Source organism: Eschrichtius robustus, chromosome 14 (genome assembly GCF_028021215.1).
Source record: "Eschrichtius robustus isolate mEscRob2 chromosome 14, mEscRob2.pri, whole genome shotgun sequence".
In the NCBI taxonomy this organism is placed as follows: Eukaryota; Metazoa; Chordata; class Mammalia; order Artiodactyla; family Eschrichtiidae; genus Eschrichtius; species Eschrichtius robustus.
Genome location: NC_090837.1, coordinates 21,990,770 through 22,008,817, shown reverse-complemented (window position 1 = coordinate 22,008,817; position 18,048 = coordinate 21,990,770). Strand labels below are relative to the sequence as shown.

Genomic DNA, 18,048 nt, shown 5'->3' with positions numbered 1-18,048 from the left:
GGGCATCCTTCTTGCAGGATTGTGGTGAGGATTAAAATGACAAAATGTATGTAAATCCTGTGGATATTACCTGGATAGACTGGACAAGTGTATGGTGATGAATATTTAAGAGTTACAGTCAGTAACATATGTTTTTGGATCCCCTAGAGATGGCGATTTATGGGAACTATATTGAAATAAAAGACAAATCAACAGTGAGGGGAAAACAGAGCCCATCATAAAATCATGTAAGTATTTAACTGATTGTGCTATATTTTAAGTATGCTAGCATGTAAAATTCTAAGAGTTACTGTGAACAGCGGTTATCTCTTGGTGGTGGGATTATGGAGGAAGATTAATCTCCCTCTTTCTGTTTTTTTCTCCTTTTTTTTTAATTTTCCAAATTTTCTACAGTGAACATTATTTCATCTGATTTGAGAAACGTACAGGGGTATCCTTAGAGGCAGATGGCTGTTGACAAACAACACAAAATGCACCCCAAGCTCTTTCTGTATGAGTGCTGGATAGCCCTTAGATTTCAGTCCTGTTCAAGAGAGGAAAGGATGAATTCAAAGGAGCGAGGTGAGGGGTGCAACACAGAGACAGTCTGGAGGTGTATCTGGGGTGGGGGTGGGGGGAATTTCTCTCAGACTCTTCCAGGAAAGTTGAGGAACATCAGCAGGTAGGAGAAGGGCTCTGCCTCCCCTGGGCAGGGTTGAGAGTCAGTCAGTACCTGAAGGATGGTGGGCATGGTTTCATCCAGGTCATTATAGTAACTTGGCTGTTGGAGAAAGATGTTTCCTGAAAAGAGAAGAGAAAAGTAGGAATTGGGAAAAGACAGTGAGGGTGGAGAGGACACAGTACAAATGGTTGCCAGCATGTTCTGTGACCTTTCTCCCCTTTCCTAAGCCTGCCTGCACTAAAGCAGTCTTGGCCCCGGCCCCGCTGGCACAGAGCTTTGGCCCAGCCTAGAAACTTCCCCAGGGTGAGGGAGGGACCTTGCTCAGTACAAGTTAACCTTTTAAGCACCTCTGCCCAGCGAATTACATAAAAGACCCTCCCTGGTCAACCAGCTCACCCTGCCATCCCCAGGGAATGATCACACTTGGGCACTGTGCTTTGTATGACAGCACTGGCTTTGTAAATGGGAGCTAGTCATCCAGGAAAATTAGGAGACAGGATCACTCTGCTCAAGAAACCTGGGTGCTACAATCCAGGAGTCTTGCCAGGCCACGCCTCTAGTAATGTGAGGAGATTCTAGGGAGAAATTTCTCTAGAAATTCTCTTACCCTCTGCTTTTGAATCTGCTAGCCATACTAATCCCTACTCCAAGGTGAGAGGCCTGCCAGGGACCTGGAGATAGATTTACCACACATTTGCACTTATTCCTATAAAATGAAGCCCCTCTCCAAGTGTTCACTATCCTCCAAGTGCTGCTGCTGTGAGTGCGGAGGTTAGAGCATACGGTAACTGGAACAGAAACTGAGTGTTCTGGCTGCCCAAATGGGTGGGGTAGGGGGGGAGGGAAGGAGGATCACAGCTAGCTGGGGGACATGATGATGCAAAATGCCACTGCCCTTAAGAAGAGGCCTGGGTTCCTCATCCCACTACAATCCCAGGACCTAAGGCTGGCTGACTGTCAGGGTGCTCTGACCTCTAGGTGTCCTCTGTCTTTGGGCAGGTCTGTCCTCGGTCGCCTTAATGATGACCCTGCAGCCCTCACCCTATCCTGGAGGATTTGAAAATGAATGAGATCAAAGGCCAGATGGGGCTGGGTGAGTAAGCGAATCACTAGGTGGCTAGACTTTCTATAAGCACCTTCCTGGAGGCTGCTTCATTCCTTGATTCCAGAAAGCTGAGTTTTACCAGCAGGAGCTTCCTCAGCACCTCCCATCTGACCCCTCAACCTGTGAAGGTTCTCTCTGACCATCTGTGCCCACGTGCTCCTGACAGGCAGGGAGTGACTGAGCTGTCTCCCCACCAACCTCTGCTCTTCCTCATAAAACCCTCCTAGCAATATCCTCAAGGGCAAGTTTGAACTCCTGACCATGGCACGAAGGGCCTGTAAGATCTGGCTTCTGCTGGCATTTCCGGCCACCCTCTTCCCATCCCTCGAATTGCATTCTTCCCTCACACCATCCTCAACCTCACACAATGAGCCCTGTCCCCTCCCTCTGCCTGCAGTGACCTCCCAGAGCTAAGTCCACCATAAGGCAGGTGTCACCCTCTCCAGGCAGAGTCTCCTGACCCAGGCATCAGGAGCAGGTCTCCTCCCATAACTCCCAGGCCACACAGCGGTCCTCACCACTCCTGGACCACCGGGCACAGGGGAAGGCACTCTTTCATAATACTTCCCATGCTTAGGCCTGAGTAACAGGGATATTTTATAAGCATCAAAATAGATCACATTTCACAATCTACCCTTGGGGTCTTCGGAGTCTCTTTCTTCTCCTTTATCTGACTCCAATGACACTGAAGATCTGACTTTTGATCTCTTAAAGAAATAATTAAAAAAGAAGGGACAGCAATGGCCTCCCTTGAAATGTCCCTTCTCAGACTGAAGCAGTTCAGAAACCCAGGGTGGATGCAAGGTATTGCCAAAGAGATCAGTGCTGTCCTCCACAGGGCCAAGGCCTCATATACTCCTGCTCTGGCAAGGCAGCTCCAAGAGAGTCTAACTGAAGAGCCCTGCTTTCACAATTACACTTGCTGATTCACAACACCAGCCTTAAGGTTGAAAAAAAAACGGGAGGCGGGGACAGGGCAAGGACTGGGCTTCTGCCCAAAGGACAATTGGCCAGTTCCCTTGCTCCCCCCTTGTCTCCTTTGTCAACCCTCTTCCAGCTGATCTGCTTTGCTCAAGAGCTTCTGTGGTAGAGAAAGTGGAGGCTGCCCCTTGCTGTGTCTCGTGTCTTCTGCTCAACGGTTGGAAAGACAGCTAGTGTGTGTGTGTGTGCGTGTGTGTGTGTGTGTGCGCGCGCGTGCGCGCACACGTGTTGAAGGGTGTGGAAAAGGGGCCTGCAGACGGAGAGGCAGACAGACAGACAGACACACACAATATGAAGGGGCTCCTGATGCCTGATCCTGCCCTCTTTTCTGTGAACCAGCTTCTGTGAGCCAAAGAAAGGGCTCTCCTTAATAAGCCAATTTAGGGTTCTCAATCTGGGGATGAGAATATTCTAAAACAGCTCAAACTCTATGAGGGGGTATGTTTTCCTGGAGACAAGCTTTCATCTGATTCTCAAAGGAGTCAGTGACCCCAAAGATTAGGAACCCCGGCAACAGGCGGCGCTCTCTCACACCACCCTCGCTTGTCTGGAAATGCGGCCAGAGAGCACCTCTGCCTGGACCCTCACAGCCGTCTACAGCCCACGGACCTAATGCTGCCCTTGCCTCTACTTACAACCCGCTCCCTCACCTCACGTTTTCTCCAGAGTCGTTAAGACTCCTCCCTCCAGCTGACCTCACTAAGCCCCACTTTACTCCCAGATGTGTCCTTTTCTGCCCCAGCAGCCCAAGCAGGCTCTCACCTTCAAACCCACACTGAAGCCCTGGCCTCCTCCATGGCCTCCCATCACCACCCTCCCCACCTGCATGCTGCCAGATTAACCTTGTTGCCAGATGGCTCCCCACCCTGCTCCAAGCTCCTAGAGGCTCCCACAGCCTGGTCACAGTAAGAGCCCACACTTACCAAGTGCCTGTAACGTGCCAGGCTCTGTGCTGAGCACCACCTCATATTTAATCCCCACAACCATCCTACAAGTTGGTCTTCCCTTTCTTCAGGTGAGAAAACTCAGGCTTAGAGTGGCTAACTGACTTGGTCAAGGTGACATAGCCGGGACTAGAGCTGTGGATTGGGCAGTTCAACTCTAGAACCTGCCTTCTTAGCCACCAAGCGCTACTGCTCCCCAAGTGCCAAAGCCTGGCATGGAGCCCTCCTTGATCTAGCCCCAGCTTCCTCCCCTGGCTCCTGCGCTGCCCTCCCAGAATGCTCCACTCCAACCAAACCGGCCTAATAATTGTTTCTCTAACTAATCGTGCCTGCTTTTGTGCACTCACCCCAACCTCTGTCTAGAGTATAATTATTAAGGGTCTTTCCCAGGGAAAATAAAAGAAATTAACTGATGATCAGGCAATAATTAGATTTGAATGAGAAACCAGAGGTCGTTCCAATGAAAAAGCTGGATGTGAAATTTCATACACATTATGCTCTAATATGTTTTAAAAAAAATACAAAGAGAAAAGACTAGAAGGGAATAATCACCAAATCATTGTCTCTGGTTGCAGGAATTTAGTAATTGCTTTCCTGTTTCTTTACACTTTATATTCTTTCAAAATTTTCTAAATTAACATATATTACCTTTATTATTGCGGGGGGTGGGGAGGAAGGAAGGAAGGGAAGAAGACATTTCTAGGGATAACTGAGCTCTGTAACTGGGCATTTGGAAGTCTCTATCCTACAATCTCAGGGTGAGGAGTGCTGACAGGGGTGTCCAGGGTGAGTAGCTCTCCGTGCCAGTCCAATGCCATGAGTGGCTATTCAAAGACGAGTCCACTGCGGCACTGTTCCCTCTGTAACTTCCCAACAAAGCTTCCGCCTCTGAGTGAAACTTCCAACCCATGGCCTCCTGATGGGATCCAACTGCTGATGTCTGTTCCCTTCACAACCCCAAAGGGTCCTCCCTGAACTCTGCCCCAATCTGTTCTCAGCAGCAATGCAAATCTCGACATTTCTGAGGCAGCCCCATTACCCCTGAGGCAGGGAGTGGCCAAGGGCAAGAGCTTGAGAGTCAGGCCCAAGTGACAATCCCAGCCTGGCCACTCATTAGTCACGGCCTCTCAGGCAAGTCCCTTACATTTAACCTCAGTTTCCTTAACTGTAAATGGGGATGATGACACCACTGACATCACAGGGCGACTGGGAGGATCAACTGAGATGACATATGAGGAGCGTCGGCAGAGTCGCCAGTGAGCACTCAAATAACCGTTAGCTGTCGCCACCGTTCTTACTCTCATTGCCGAAGCAAACTCCCTGACTCCTTCGACTGTTTGACATATGGCCTAATGCTAGGACTCCAAGATCCTGGAGCAGCTGCGTGATGCCCATTTTTGTCTCCACTCTCCCACCGCCACTTAGTCACTTCTTTCAGAGTTGACACACACGTCCACTAAGACATTTCCAAGCACCACCCACTGCTGCTGCTCTGAATCCCCCTGTGCTCATCTGGGCGCCCACCTTTGGAATGTGGGGGCCATCTCTGTGCCCCCCCGCCCTGCCGCCCCCAGGCCACAGGCCCTACTCACCTATCATCTTCTGCAGCAGCGGGGAGTTGCCTTTTCCAAAGAGCACGCAGAGGTCCAGGATCTTTGGGATGTCAAACAGGAAGTTGTTGTAGAGGATTTCTCCAAAAGCAGAGGGGGAAATGAAGTGATCCTAAGGAACAGTGCAGAAAGGATGAGAGACTTTCCAAAAACACGTGCATTGCAGGGTAATAGCAAGCTCACAAGAAACAACCTTCAGGTCCATCAGCAGGGGCCTGGCTAACAGAAGAAGCTCCGTCCACACCACGGATATGTCTGAGCCTCGTGGACTGACCTGGAGCAGTGGTCACACTTCATCTTAATGTAAACAGAAGCAACAGCTCACTATAAAACCATCAGCTGGGGAACCATTCTAAAATATTTATGTGTAAATCACCATGATGTCTGGGATTGTTTAAAATACTCCAAGAAAAACAGAAAACTCAGGGGGAGGGAGCAAACAAGATGTTGATACCTGTTGAACCCAGGTAATGGGTACGTGGGAGTCATTATACTTTTGTGTATATTTGAAAATTTCCATGCTAACAAGTTAAAAAAACAAAAAAGCAAGATACTATTTTTAAAATAAATATGCGCGCACACACACACATTGAAAGGAAAAAAGTTTCCTGAAGGAACATGCACCCTGACAGTGGTCATTTTGAGGGGAGGGAATTTTGTGGATGACTTTCATTATCTACAAAATATTTTTGTTATGTTTGAGTTGTTTAGAGACAGCATTATTATTTTCAAAATCAGGGGGAAAAAAAGTAAAGGTTTTTAAAAAGCACATACGAGTTCCTCTAAAAACTCAGAATCAATGTTTTCGCCCTCTGACGCACAAGGAGGGCACAGTCACGCGCCACCTGGCACAGGGCCCTCGGCTCCCCATTGATGAAAACATTGGGTGTAACGCAGGCGACCCGGTGACTGAGAGGATAAGGGAGGTGGCACAGATTTCTTCCCCAATGGTGGGAATAAAAGCAGAGGGGAGACAGAGGAAACATGATACTTCCAGAGCCTTCCTTCCCAGGGGTGAGAGCCTGGCACAGAGGTGTCAGGTGGCGGTGGTGACCTGTCACGGGATCCGCGGCTTACTTTGGATTCCTTGTGAGTGGACATGCGAAGGAAGGTGAGAAAAACACTTCGGTGGAGGCGCTTCTCCATGTCAACAACCTCAGGGGCCGGGGCCACCCACTCGTCGAACTTTCGGGGGACATAGTGCAGGTAGGAGTCCAGGCACTTCTGCAGAGTCTCGTCGAAGACAACCTAAGCCAGGCGACAGAGGACAGCAAGGGCTCGTCACTGAGGCCCAAGGGCGTGTGGGTAGACTGTGCAGGGCTCACGGCCCATCAGCCCTGGACTGTGGCAAACACTCCAACCCCAAGGGACCGAAGAGGTATAAATGAGCCGAGGGCTAAACACGAGTTTCTAAAAATGACGTGTTGGAAGGCGTTGTGTAAACATCATTACGACTGTGATACAAGTCAGAGCAATCCAAACCACAATTTGCTGTTAAGGATCCAGTGTAAGAAGCAGAGAAAAAAAGCATCTCCTGGGAGAGAAAAACAACAGCACCCAACCAATGGCATATCATGTGCTTTGTCTTAGCGTGAATTTTGATAGAATGTTACCTGGCACCAGAATTTATCGTGAGGCAGGGCCAGGAGCCAGTCGAGGTCATTGGCTACGAAGGTGGCGCGTTCCAGGTACTCCTCCACTAGGGCGGGAATGTTGTCTTTAGGGGGCGGTTTGTATAACACAAAATACCGGTCTGCCTTCTGCTCGGGGTGCTACGGATCCAAAAACCACGTGTTAACGTGGCAGAGGTTAGTCAGTGAGGGCCCATTTGCCAACCCACAGCAATGACAACACTGGGCTGTTCCAACCGGTGACTCTCAAGCATAAAGAACTGAGTGTCTCTGACAAAGGGGGCTTGGTTGCAGCCAGGGAACACCAGGTGGGCATTAAATACCATGTTTTTTGGAGAATATTTAATGACATGGGGAAAGGTTAAGGGAAGAAAAAGCAGGACACAAACCTCTCTATTTTATATAACCAGTTTGGGGAGTAAAAAAAAAGTACACATATTTAACACATTCACACACTGGTACAGATTTTTTTTTAAAGTGTGTGGGGGGGGTGGCAACCCCCCAAAGCTAACAGTGGCTATCTCTAGCGGAAGGGATTATGACTTGACTATATTCTCCCATTAAAAAAACGAACATGTATTATTTTTTAAATTATTTTTATAAATCATACAAGTGAGGCATGAGCATCTTTTCTTTCAAAAACTCACAATAGTACAGAAAGGTGAGTCGCCTGGCCCATACCCCCAGCCCCTGTGTCAACCCAGAGGTAACCCCTCACCATTCCCTGAGCATCCTCACAGACCTTTTCTAAGTATTTACATTAAAATGTGCCCATATGAGGCATTTGTTTGGGCCCATTTTCATCTCTCTGACACAAACAGTATCATACTGTACATATCACTGTGCTATACCCTTTGTATAATCAGAAAAAAACCTCAGTAATTTTTTTTTCAAAGATGCTAATCAGGTAATTGCAGGTCTCAGCTTAGCATCACAAGCTCTCTCTTCCAACCCTTACCTTGCCATGAACAAATCTTACTTTGTTCACCATAAAGAAGAGAAGATGAGCTCAGTTTTCTCTTCTGACTACATAAGGGCTGCTTTCTCTGGGGGGGAGGTGATAACAGGAAGAAGGCTGGGCTGCGTCTCAGCTATTATCAACCACAATCCACCCACTTCCAGGTCTGTCAATCCAGGGGGGGGACGACAGGAGAACCACAGCTGATTGGTCAGTCTCCTCGAGAACCACCTACACCTCCCAACTGCCTAACGCAAGTTTGCAAACTGGGGTCTTTGAGTCCCGCAGAATTCCTTGGGGTCACCTGCCAGGTGGGTATTCAGGACCCGTCCCATTTAAATCAGAATTTATACAAAAGGAATCCTGCTGCCTGAAACAAGTTCAAAACTACTCTCTAGGCCCTAATTTCATCTCCTTGGTTTTCGAGTTCCCCTCCTACCTTTGTCTGTTGACATCTCACCTCTTAGGTCACTTCTCAGGCCAGGCTACTCACCCCACTCGCCCAGCAGACACACACATACACACACCCCTGAGAGTCTACCTCCCTACAATCCTACACATTTACTGGCACCCTGCTGGGCACATGAAGAAAGGCATCCGCGTGCTTCCAGAGCCCACTCTGCAGAGGGGAAGATGCACATCTAAGCTATCAAATGAGCACAACACAGACAGCTCAAACCCGGCAGAAGGACTGTGAGATTAACTGCGCCTGGAGGATGAGGGGCCGCTTCCCAGGGTCGGCAGCATCTGAGCTGGCCCTTGGAGGATGAGAAGGATTTTTAGGTGGAAAACACAGTATTTTTATGGAGGCATAAAAATGGGCCATTTAAAAAAAAAAAAAAAAAAGGGCACAGATTGCACCAGGCGGTGGGAGATGGATTTGGAGGGAGAGATGCTAGAAGGATAATAAAAGCCATCACTCACGAAGGACCTGCCCTGTGTCGGCTGCTGAGTAGGCCTGTCCCCGAGCCCATTTCTTTTTTACCTACAACTATTTCAAAGGGAGACAGTATTCTCCCCATTTTACAGAGGAGGAAACCAAGACTCAGTCAGATTCAGGAACTTTGCCAAGGTCACAGGGCTAAGGAAGCAATTGAGGCAGTATTTGAACCAAACCTGACACTGCAGACCTACTAAATGACCTAAGGTACCACGTGTCACCCTGGTCTCACTGCTCATCCATCTCACCCCAGCTCTGACCTCACCTCCTCCAGGAAGTCTCCCAAGTCCCACTCTGACTAGGTTAGGGGTTTCACCCGGGTTCCCCAACACCTGCACTCTGTGCTTCCCCGACTGTAGCACTTGTTAAATTGTATCAGAAGTGCTTGCAGATCCGTGGTTGCTGTGGAAGGGGACAGAGGAAGGGATAGATTATAGGGGGGGCACCAGGACACTTTCGGGAGTAGTAGAAATGTTCATTATCTTTTTTTTTCTGGCCGCACCACACAGCATGTGGAACTTCCCCGACCAGGGGTACCAGGGATCGAACCCATGCCCCCTGAAGTGGAAGTGCAGAGTCTTAACCACTGGACCACCATGGAAGTCCAGAAATGTTCATTATCTTGATTATGGTGATGGTTTCATGGGTGTATGCAGATGTCAAAACCAATCAAATCGTATACTTTAAATAAATACATGCAGTTTATTGTCCTCCAATGATACCTCAATAAAGTGATATAAAAGGGAGGGCCTGCCTTCTCCTTCTCCCCCACTACCCTGCAGGTCTCTGGAGGGAGTCTAAGTCTTGCTCACCACAGCAGTCCCAACCCCTAGAACAGTGCCTGGCATCGAGCAGACTCTCCATATACATTTGCTGATTGAACAAAGGAATGCATGGAGGTAATGAAGGACCAGATCCTGCCAGGGTCTCTGAAGAACCTTCAATGCCACGCTCAAGAGTAGGGGCCACGGGGCTTCCCTGGTGGCGCAGTGGTTAAGAATCCGCCTGCCAATGCAGGGGACACTGGTTCGAGCCCTGGTCTGGGAAGATCCCACATGCCGCGGAGCAACTGGGCCCTTGAGCCACAATTACTGAGCCTGCGCGTCTGAAGCCTGTGCTCCGTAACAAGAGAGGCCACGATAGTGAGAGGCCCGCGCACCGTGATGAAGAGTGGCCCCTGCTTGCCACAACTAGAGAAAGCCCTCACACAGAAACAAAGACACAACACAGCCATAAATTAATTAATTAATTAATTTTAAAAAAAATCCCATGACCATCTCAATAGACAATAGAAAAAGCATTTGACAAAATTCATGATAAAAACTCTACTTAAAATTAAAAAAAAAAAAAAAAAAAAAGAGTAGGGACCATTGGGGACTTCCCTGGCGGTCCAGTGGTTAAGACTCCATGCTCCCAATGCAGGGGGCATGGGTTCGATCCCTGGTCAGGGAACTAAGATCCCACATGCCGCATGGTGCAGCCGAAAAAGAAAAAACAAAAAACAAAAAACAGTAGGGGCCATGGAAGATTCCAGGGCAAGGAGCAGCAGGCTCCAACTGTATCTTCCACTCTTCAGGCCTGGCTTAGGTCCCACTTGCTCCATGAAGCTTTCTGAACATTCTCTGCCCATCAAACTTCTGCTCTGTTTATCTTGATAAGAAACTGTTTGGGACTGTTCTCCAAATGCTCCACTTATATGAGTCTTGTCTTTCTCAAGAGCTCATTCACCCACTTTGGCCCAAGACTTGATTTCTTTTGGATCTTCAATAGTAAGTATGTGCATCTGCACGGTAACTACTCAATAAACATTAGCTTCAGCTATCACTCTACAGAGGCAGCATGATGGCTGTCCCTTTGCTGGAGATCTTCTTCTCCCAAGTTGGGACTAAAGAGACAAATACAGGGTGGGTACATCTCTGAGGACAATCTTTCAGGAGCTGCTGGTGGCCTGCAGCACAGCCAAAAGACTGCTCCTCAATCAAGCAGCTGTCTTCCTTAGCTCGTCTCTGTTCCCACCCTACACCCCATTCATAATGCCGCTGTCACCGTCACAGCTGTCATCACCGTCTTCATTGAGTGCTCACTATGTCCTAGGTTCAGTGCTAATTCACAGGCATCTCATTTAATCCTCACAACCACCCCCGCAAGGCTGGTTCTACTGTTACCCTTTTTTGGATCCTGAGGCTTAGAGATGTTAAGTAACTTGCCCAAAGTCACAGGGCCAAGTCTGTGTGACATTAAACACAAAGCCGGGCTCCTTAACTCTGCTTCCACCCCAGGTGGTTGGTGTAGGAGTTAGGCTCTCAGGAGTCCAGGCCAATAGACTCAGGTCCTCCTGCCAGGTCCACCCTCCTCCCATTGCTCTGCCCGGCTAGTGCTTATTCACCCTTCAATACCCAGTTCAGGATCCCCCTCTTTCTGGAAGGAGTCCCTGGCAGTGTGTGCTCTCCCACCACCCTAAGATCTCCCCATACCCATACACCCCGCTGGTCTGGATCAGCAGCCTGGACTTCCTTCCATCAAATCCTGATCATGCTGCAGAGAACTACCAGTCTGCTTTCTCCCCTCAAGGGCAGGAACCACGTCTTTTCTCTTTGTAGCTCCAGTGCCTGTCACAAAGCGTGGCTAGGGTCCTTGACTCATTTACTGAATGTCTCCTGAGAGCTACTACGTGCCTGGCACTGGAAAACCAGAACAAAGGGAAGGGCCCGGTCCCTGCTCCCACGGAGCCCACAGTCTAGCAGCCCAGGTGTCCAGTACACGGGGAAGGACTGAGGTGGGAAATCAGACCCAAGGAACCTGTCTCCACCGGCGCCGTCCAACAGAACCTCTGCAGTGACAGAACTGCTCTAGACCTGGTCCGTGCTGGCCAATACAGTAGGCTCTCACCACATGGGACTATTTTAACTTAAATTAACTAAAACTAAATTAAAAATCCAGTTCCTCAGTTGAACTAGCCACAATTTCAAGAGCTCAAGCACCACACGTGGTGAACAGCTAACATATTGGACAGAACAGTTCTCGATTTTCTGATCAATAACCCCCTTACATAAAAAGATTATGAATACAAGGATATATTGTACAACACAGGGAACACAGCCAACATTTTATAATAACTATAAATGGAATATAACCTTTAAAATTGTGAATCACTATGTTATACACCTGAAACATATGATGTTGGACATCGACTCTACTTCGATTAAAAAAAAAGTTATAAAAAAGAAACAAGAGGGGCTTCCCTGGTGGCGCAGTGGTTGAGAATCTGCCTGCCAATGCAGGGAACACGGGTTCGAGCCCTGGTCTGGGAAGATCCCACATGCCGCGGAGCAACTAGGCCCGTGAGCCACAATTACTGAGCCTGCGCGTCTGGAGCCTGTGCTCTGCAACAAGAGAGGCCGTGATGATGAGAGGCCCGCGCATCGCAATGAAGAGTGGCCCCCACTTGCCGCAACTAGAGAAAGCTCTGGCACAGAAACGAAGACCCAACACAGCCATAAATAAATAAATTAATTAAATTAAAAAAAAAAAAAAAAAGAAACAAGAGGCTTTATAGCAGAAAGGTTAAGGGTATGGGCTCTGGGGGCAGCCTAGCTATGTTCCCATCCTGGCTCCCCTAATTTTCCAGTTTTATGACCCTGAACTTTTAGTTTCCTCATCTGTAAAATGGGGACAACCAAAATGCCTACTCAGAGGGCTGTGGTTTGGCTTACATGCCAGGTGAAAGGTTTGGCCCAGAGCGAGTGCTCTATAAATATTAAGTACTATTATTAGAGAGTAGTTAGGAAATAATAGGAAGCCATCCAGAAAGCAGGAAATAAAACACCAAGCTCTTGTTTCCCACAATTTTACTCAAGCTCCCAGAAAATACTTCCTCCCACCTTGTTCAAGTAAGCTCATATTCTTGGGAAAACAGCAAGGGGGTATGGGAACTCCAGTCCCCGCGTCTGTCTCCTTCTCCAGCACCCTGGCACCTCTCTGCGGCTCTAATCTCTCCCCGCAGCTGGTAATCGGCATGCTCACAGCCTCCTTAATTTTCAGTCCCACAAGCCCTGCCAGGTCTGTGTGTGGCGCTTCTCAGCCCGTTCAGAACTGACCTCTGAAATCAGTGTGCCCCGCCAAAGTGGACAGCAGCTGGGATAGCTCTGAAAAAGGCCCATCCGAAACCTGAGCACCTCCCACAGCGTCCAATCCCCAGACCCAGCTTTGGGCCAGCCCCACCGCTAGGCCAGCTCAGGCTGAGTCAGAACTGCCATCAGACTTTGATTCAAAATGAAATGCTTTGCGGGCAAGGTGTGGGGTGGTGACATGGAAAATACCACTCAAATTCAAGCTGCTCGGAAAGGAAATTTCTACACTGGGCCTGGAAGGACCTAATAGCGTCCTGACTACTGAATTACAGACTGTGGCCCTTGGGTCATTCTAGAACAGATAAAGAAGGAATTTACTTTGTGCTTCTGAAATTGCAAGAATGATAATATCAGGCTGAACGGCCTCAAGGCACCGGCTCACCAGCGCTGGTGAAGTCCTCAGCTTCCCTGTCTTCAGGTCCTTGTGGGTGATCTGGAGTTGGTCCAGGGGCAGAGCTGGCATTGTGCTGCATTGACCCTCCTGAAAGGAATATGGATGGGAAGAAGACAGCAGACACAGAGGCTCCTGGGGGCAGGGGCCTACTTTGGGGCTGATCCCAGAGCCAGGAGAGAAGCTTCAACCTCTGGCCTCAAAGGCTTCAAAGGCCTGGTTCCTGTACCTACTAATCTAGACCAAAGTGACTTTTTTGCCTAAAGCAGCAGTTATCAGCTGAGGAGGAAAACACTCCCCAGGTGACTCCTGATATATTCCCACCCAATTTGAGAAGTACTGGTTAAAAGTACCTAGATTATCTTTATTATGGCTCCAGGTCCGTGCTCTCCTTGGCCTGTGAACTCTGTGAAGACAGTACCTGGGCTCTCCTTCTCTTGCTACCTTTCCTGCGACAAGCATAGGCCTGATACAGAGGTGGCTTCATCAAATATTTCATGAACAACTGAATATGAGGATACTTTTCTTACCACTCTAACCAGATTTTAAGTCTTTTGGGGGTTGGAGCCATGGGCCTTTCTTCACTTGCAGAGGGAGTTAAGAGTTTACAACCTTTCCAGTCTTCAAGGAAGAAGGACATGGATAAACAGGAGGACGAGGGAGGTCAACACAATTCACAGAAAACTGCCAGAGCGAGCTCCTTTCTAGAGAGGCACAAACTGGCCTCAGAGTCAGTGAGCAGCAGACACCACGTCTCCTGTCTTCCCATCCAATGCTCTTTTCTCAATACAACTTGGCCTGACTTGCGGAAGGACATGCATATTGGCTGAATCATGGCACAGAAGTGACTCAGGCCTCAGACATGCCACAAAAGGCCAGCACAGTCTCAATGACGACATGAAGACATATCAAGGCTGGGATGAGGAAATCATCACCTCCTGAACCCTCACAGAGGAGCTGAGGGGCACGGTCAGCCATGAGTTACTGGAGTCCCAGATCTCAGATATTAGGCCTGGCCCTGGTGTTATGAAGACAGACTGATAAAGCAGGGTCTCTGCCCTGGGGGAGCTTCTGATCCAATAATAATAATGACAATAGCAGCAGCGGAAACATGCTTCTCATGTGCTGGTGCTCTTCTCAGTGCTTTTCTCAGCATGAACTCGCTTTATACACCTTAAGTTGCTTTACATGTATTAATGCTGGTAACAACTCTAAGGTTGGTACTATTATTACCTTCATTTTATCAATGAGGTAACAGAGGCTTGGAGAAGATAAGAAACTTGCCCTAGGTCTCAGAGTTAGTGGCTGGTGAAGCAGGCTGGCTCTTAACCATTTGCTGTACTGAGTCTAGTGCACTTGAGCTGGTGGGGGCTGTGGCTGTCGGAGAAGCATTTCTAGAGGAGTGCCTGAAGGCTCAGGAGAGCCTGAGTTGAGTCTTGAGAGTGGAGACTGGCCAGGGAAGAAGGGTGTCCCAGGCAGAGGAAACGGCAGGAGCAAAGGTAAGGAGGTAGGAAGCAGCTTGGTATACAAGGAACCTTGGTTCAGGGGCTGCTTTAAAGACTGTGAAGATATCCATCTTCACATGGGATGCAAAGAGAGAGGTCCAGTCTGTCTAGTCCTCGAGGCTTGTTCCAGCTCTAGGATCTCAGTGGATAGTGGATCAGACACATGGTCCCCCTCTCTGAGCTTTCATCTTCCACCTTTGCAAAATGTAGATAACACCATCTGTTGTATATACATTACTTCTAATCAGTTACTATCTTACTAGCCTTTTGCAATAACCCAGATAAGAACGACAAGGATTATTATGCTCAGATGTCCAAAGAGGGGCCCTGATTTGCTCAGGTAAATACATGAGTGGCCAAGTTGAAACCGAAGCCCAGCTCTTATGCCTGGGCACCTGGGTCTCTTGTGCTGAATATGCTAAAAATACTTCTTTCCTAACCCCTCAGCGATGCTGGGAGGGCAGCTAGAAACATCAGTGGTCGGCTCACCAGTGCAGAAGTCACAAGCCCAGTCCTTTCCATACTCACCTTCCAAAGACAGTAATGGGAGTGTCCAGTGTGGGGACCTAGGGTGGGGAAAGAGTCATAAGGAGGAGGCGGCTCTCCACCCTTATAATTCTAGGCCCCATAGTTCAGGCCTAGACAGGTAGAGACAGCACCTGCTTTTGGAAGAAATCTACTCCTACAAGCCAGTGCCTGTAAGGGTAGTTCAGACCCAGGCTGGTGTGATGGTTGAAAGAGAAGTTTATAGTTCTACAGCCTGGGTTCAAATCCTGGCTCCATCCTACCCATGTTGAGACCTTGAGACAGTTCCTTAACTCCTCTAAGCCTTGATTTCCTCATCTGTAAAATTGGGATGATAACAGTACATAATCTCATAAGCTCTCAGGGTTGACATGAGAAGTAACCAGTACTAAGTCATCAGGATAGTACTTGGCACATAATAAGCACTCAGTAAAGTTCACTTGTTGTTATTATTCAAGTCCCAATCATAAGCAGAGCACTTTGGACTTCCTCAGTTACTCCACAAACACTAACTGAATACATTCTGGGTCCTGGGCATGTAAATGACTATCATTCCGTGTTGTTAGAGCTGTAACTGGAAATTTCCAGAACAAGCACAGCAGAGAAAGGAAGGATGTCACAAAGAAGATGACTTACAACCTGGCTGTTGAAGGATAGGAGGAAAAGATGAAAAGGAAGGACATTCCAAGCAAAGAGCAAGCATGAGTAAAGGCTCAGAGCCTGTGGCTTTGAAGGAAGAGGGAGACATTTGGGATGGCTGAAAACACAGGTCAGAGAGGGGGTGACAGAAGTGGAGAGAAGAGGTTGGATAGGAAAGATGGAGCCATTTTAAAAAGAGCCTCAAATGCTATGCTGAAGATTTTGGCCTTTCATTTGAAGGCAATGAGGCGTCATTTAAGTAGAGGAGAGACACCATCAGAAAGAGAAGATAATAACCTGGTGCAGGAGAGGCCTTCTATGAACCACTGGAGGGCAAAAACTGTGTTAATTAACTGTGTTAATAGGCCATTCAAAGAGTTTTTGAGTACCTACTATGTGCCAGGCACTGAGGCCTGCCTGGAGAATCCTAAGGCGGGCAAGTAACAGACCTGATTCTGCCCTTCACAGAGTTTACAGTCTTGATGGTTAAGACAGATATGAACCAGACAGCCATACAACAAGTAAAACTCAACATCGTGAGTATGCTATGCAGGTAAGGCCCTTGGGACTATGACAGCATTTAACAGAGAGAACTAACTTGAGGGAGAGAGGATGTCAAGGAAGTTTTGAGTTTTCATCTCAAGTATGAGTAGAAATTAACTAGGCAACGACCAGACTCTAAGTTCCAAAAGGATAAGGACAATGATCATGATGATATCTGTGCCCCACCAATGCATCCTCAGTGCCAAGCAGGGCAGTAGACGCCAAAAATTAGGAAAGGGCCCCATATTGACCAATTTCAATAAGTCCTGGGAGCATCCCCAGGGATACTGCTGCCTCAGTTTCTGTCTTCACCCTTCTGGTCTCAATTCAATATTCTTCTCAGAGACCTTACCAGACTGCTCTATCTAAAGTATTCACTCCCCTAGTTACTGTCATATCTTTAATTACCTAGCGCATTTATTTGTCGTTGACTGTCTCCGCCCATTAGACTGTAAGCTCCATGAGGGCGGGAGCCTTGTCTGTCTTGCTCTGTTTGTATCCCCAGTGCCTAGATCTGTGCCCGGCACATAGAAGGCGCTGGACATATATTTGTTGAACGAATTAATGAACGCTGAGGAAACTGAAGCTCGAGGTGAAGTGGGAGGATCGTGACTCGTCCAAGGCCAAGGTCACTCTCGGGCCGATCCTCCAATCCGAGACTCTAAGCTCTGGCGGCCTAATTGGGCGGGGGGCGGTGGAGGGGTAGGAGGAACGGGGCGACTCGCGGCCCCTGGGGCAGCGTAACCCTTAGCCCTGCCGTGTAGGCAGGGAGGCCCGAGGCCGCGTAAGGCACGGCTGCGGCCCTTCCCAGGCCCGATGCCCCACATCTGGCAGGGCCCAGCCACGCACTCACCTCGGCGGCTCCCCTGCCGGCGCTGTACCGCAGCCGCCACAGCCGCCGCGGTCCACGATGACAGCTCCCACAGCGCCGGCACTTCCGGGGTCAAACTGAGATTCCGCAGGCGCAGACAGGAAGCCTCGGCCCGGCCCCGCCCCCGAAGCCAACTACCGCCGGGAAGCCGGGCCCGGGGCCACGCCCCCAGCCGCAAGACTCTGCCCCCATAAGGAACAGCCTGGCTGTAGTCACGCCCACTGTCCCCCCTTAGCTCCGTTCTTGCTTTTGCAGAGCGGGTGGAAGGTGGGTGGAGAGCAGGTATGGTTCCACCTCTTGGTAAAAACAAGTATGGTACCTGGGTTCTTTAGGATCCCAGGCCTCCACCTCCTTCCTTAACCTACTCAGTCATAATCTCAAGTCCAGGAGGAATTCTGCAGCTGAATACTGCAAGCTGTGTCAGAACACTGAATGCTTCCCTTTATTGGCATCATTTTTTCAGGCAAACTGAACATCCAACGATATGGAAGGGACAGAAAAAAAAGTGCCAGTAACTCCATGTTTTTTTCTTCTGGCATCACATCCATTGGGCACACAGGAAATATAATTTGTATCTTGGTGGCTGGTTGGAAGAAAATAATGTGTGGCAGCCT

The 18,048-nt window shown here is 48.8% G+C and overlaps 1 protein-coding gene across 5 annotated transcripts in view; it reads right to left on the bottom strand.

The window, feature by feature from the left end:
- Window positions 1–17,515, bottom strand: part of ASCC2 (activating signal cointegrator 1 complex subunit 2) — a 39,344-nt gene extending 21,829 nt beyond the window's left edge. The window contains exons 1-7 of one of the 5 annotated variants that reach the window (XM_068563807.1): window positions 17,417–17,505; window positions 15,385–15,422; window positions 13,343–13,441; window positions 6,915–7,073; window positions 6,379–6,549; window positions 5,284–5,413; window positions 713–780 (exon numbers count right to left, since the gene is read on the bottom strand). In XM_068563807.1, the coding sequence (XP_068419908.1) occupies window positions 713–780; window positions 5,284–5,413; window positions 6,379–6,549; window positions 6,915–7,073; window positions 13,343–13,423 (609 nt within the window). In that variant the 5' untranslated portion in view covers window positions 13,424–13,441; window positions 15,385–15,422; window positions 17,417–17,505. Of the gene's footprint in view, window positions 1–712; window positions 781–5,283; window positions 5,414–6,378; window positions 6,550–6,914; window positions 7,074–13,342; window positions 13,442–15,384; window positions 15,423–17,416 lie in introns of all 5 variants that reach the window. The other 4 variants (XM_068563809.1, XM_068563806.1, XM_068563808.1 and 1 more) reach the window with 4 other exon arrangements.
- Window positions 17,516–18,048: the final 533 nt, after the last annotated feature.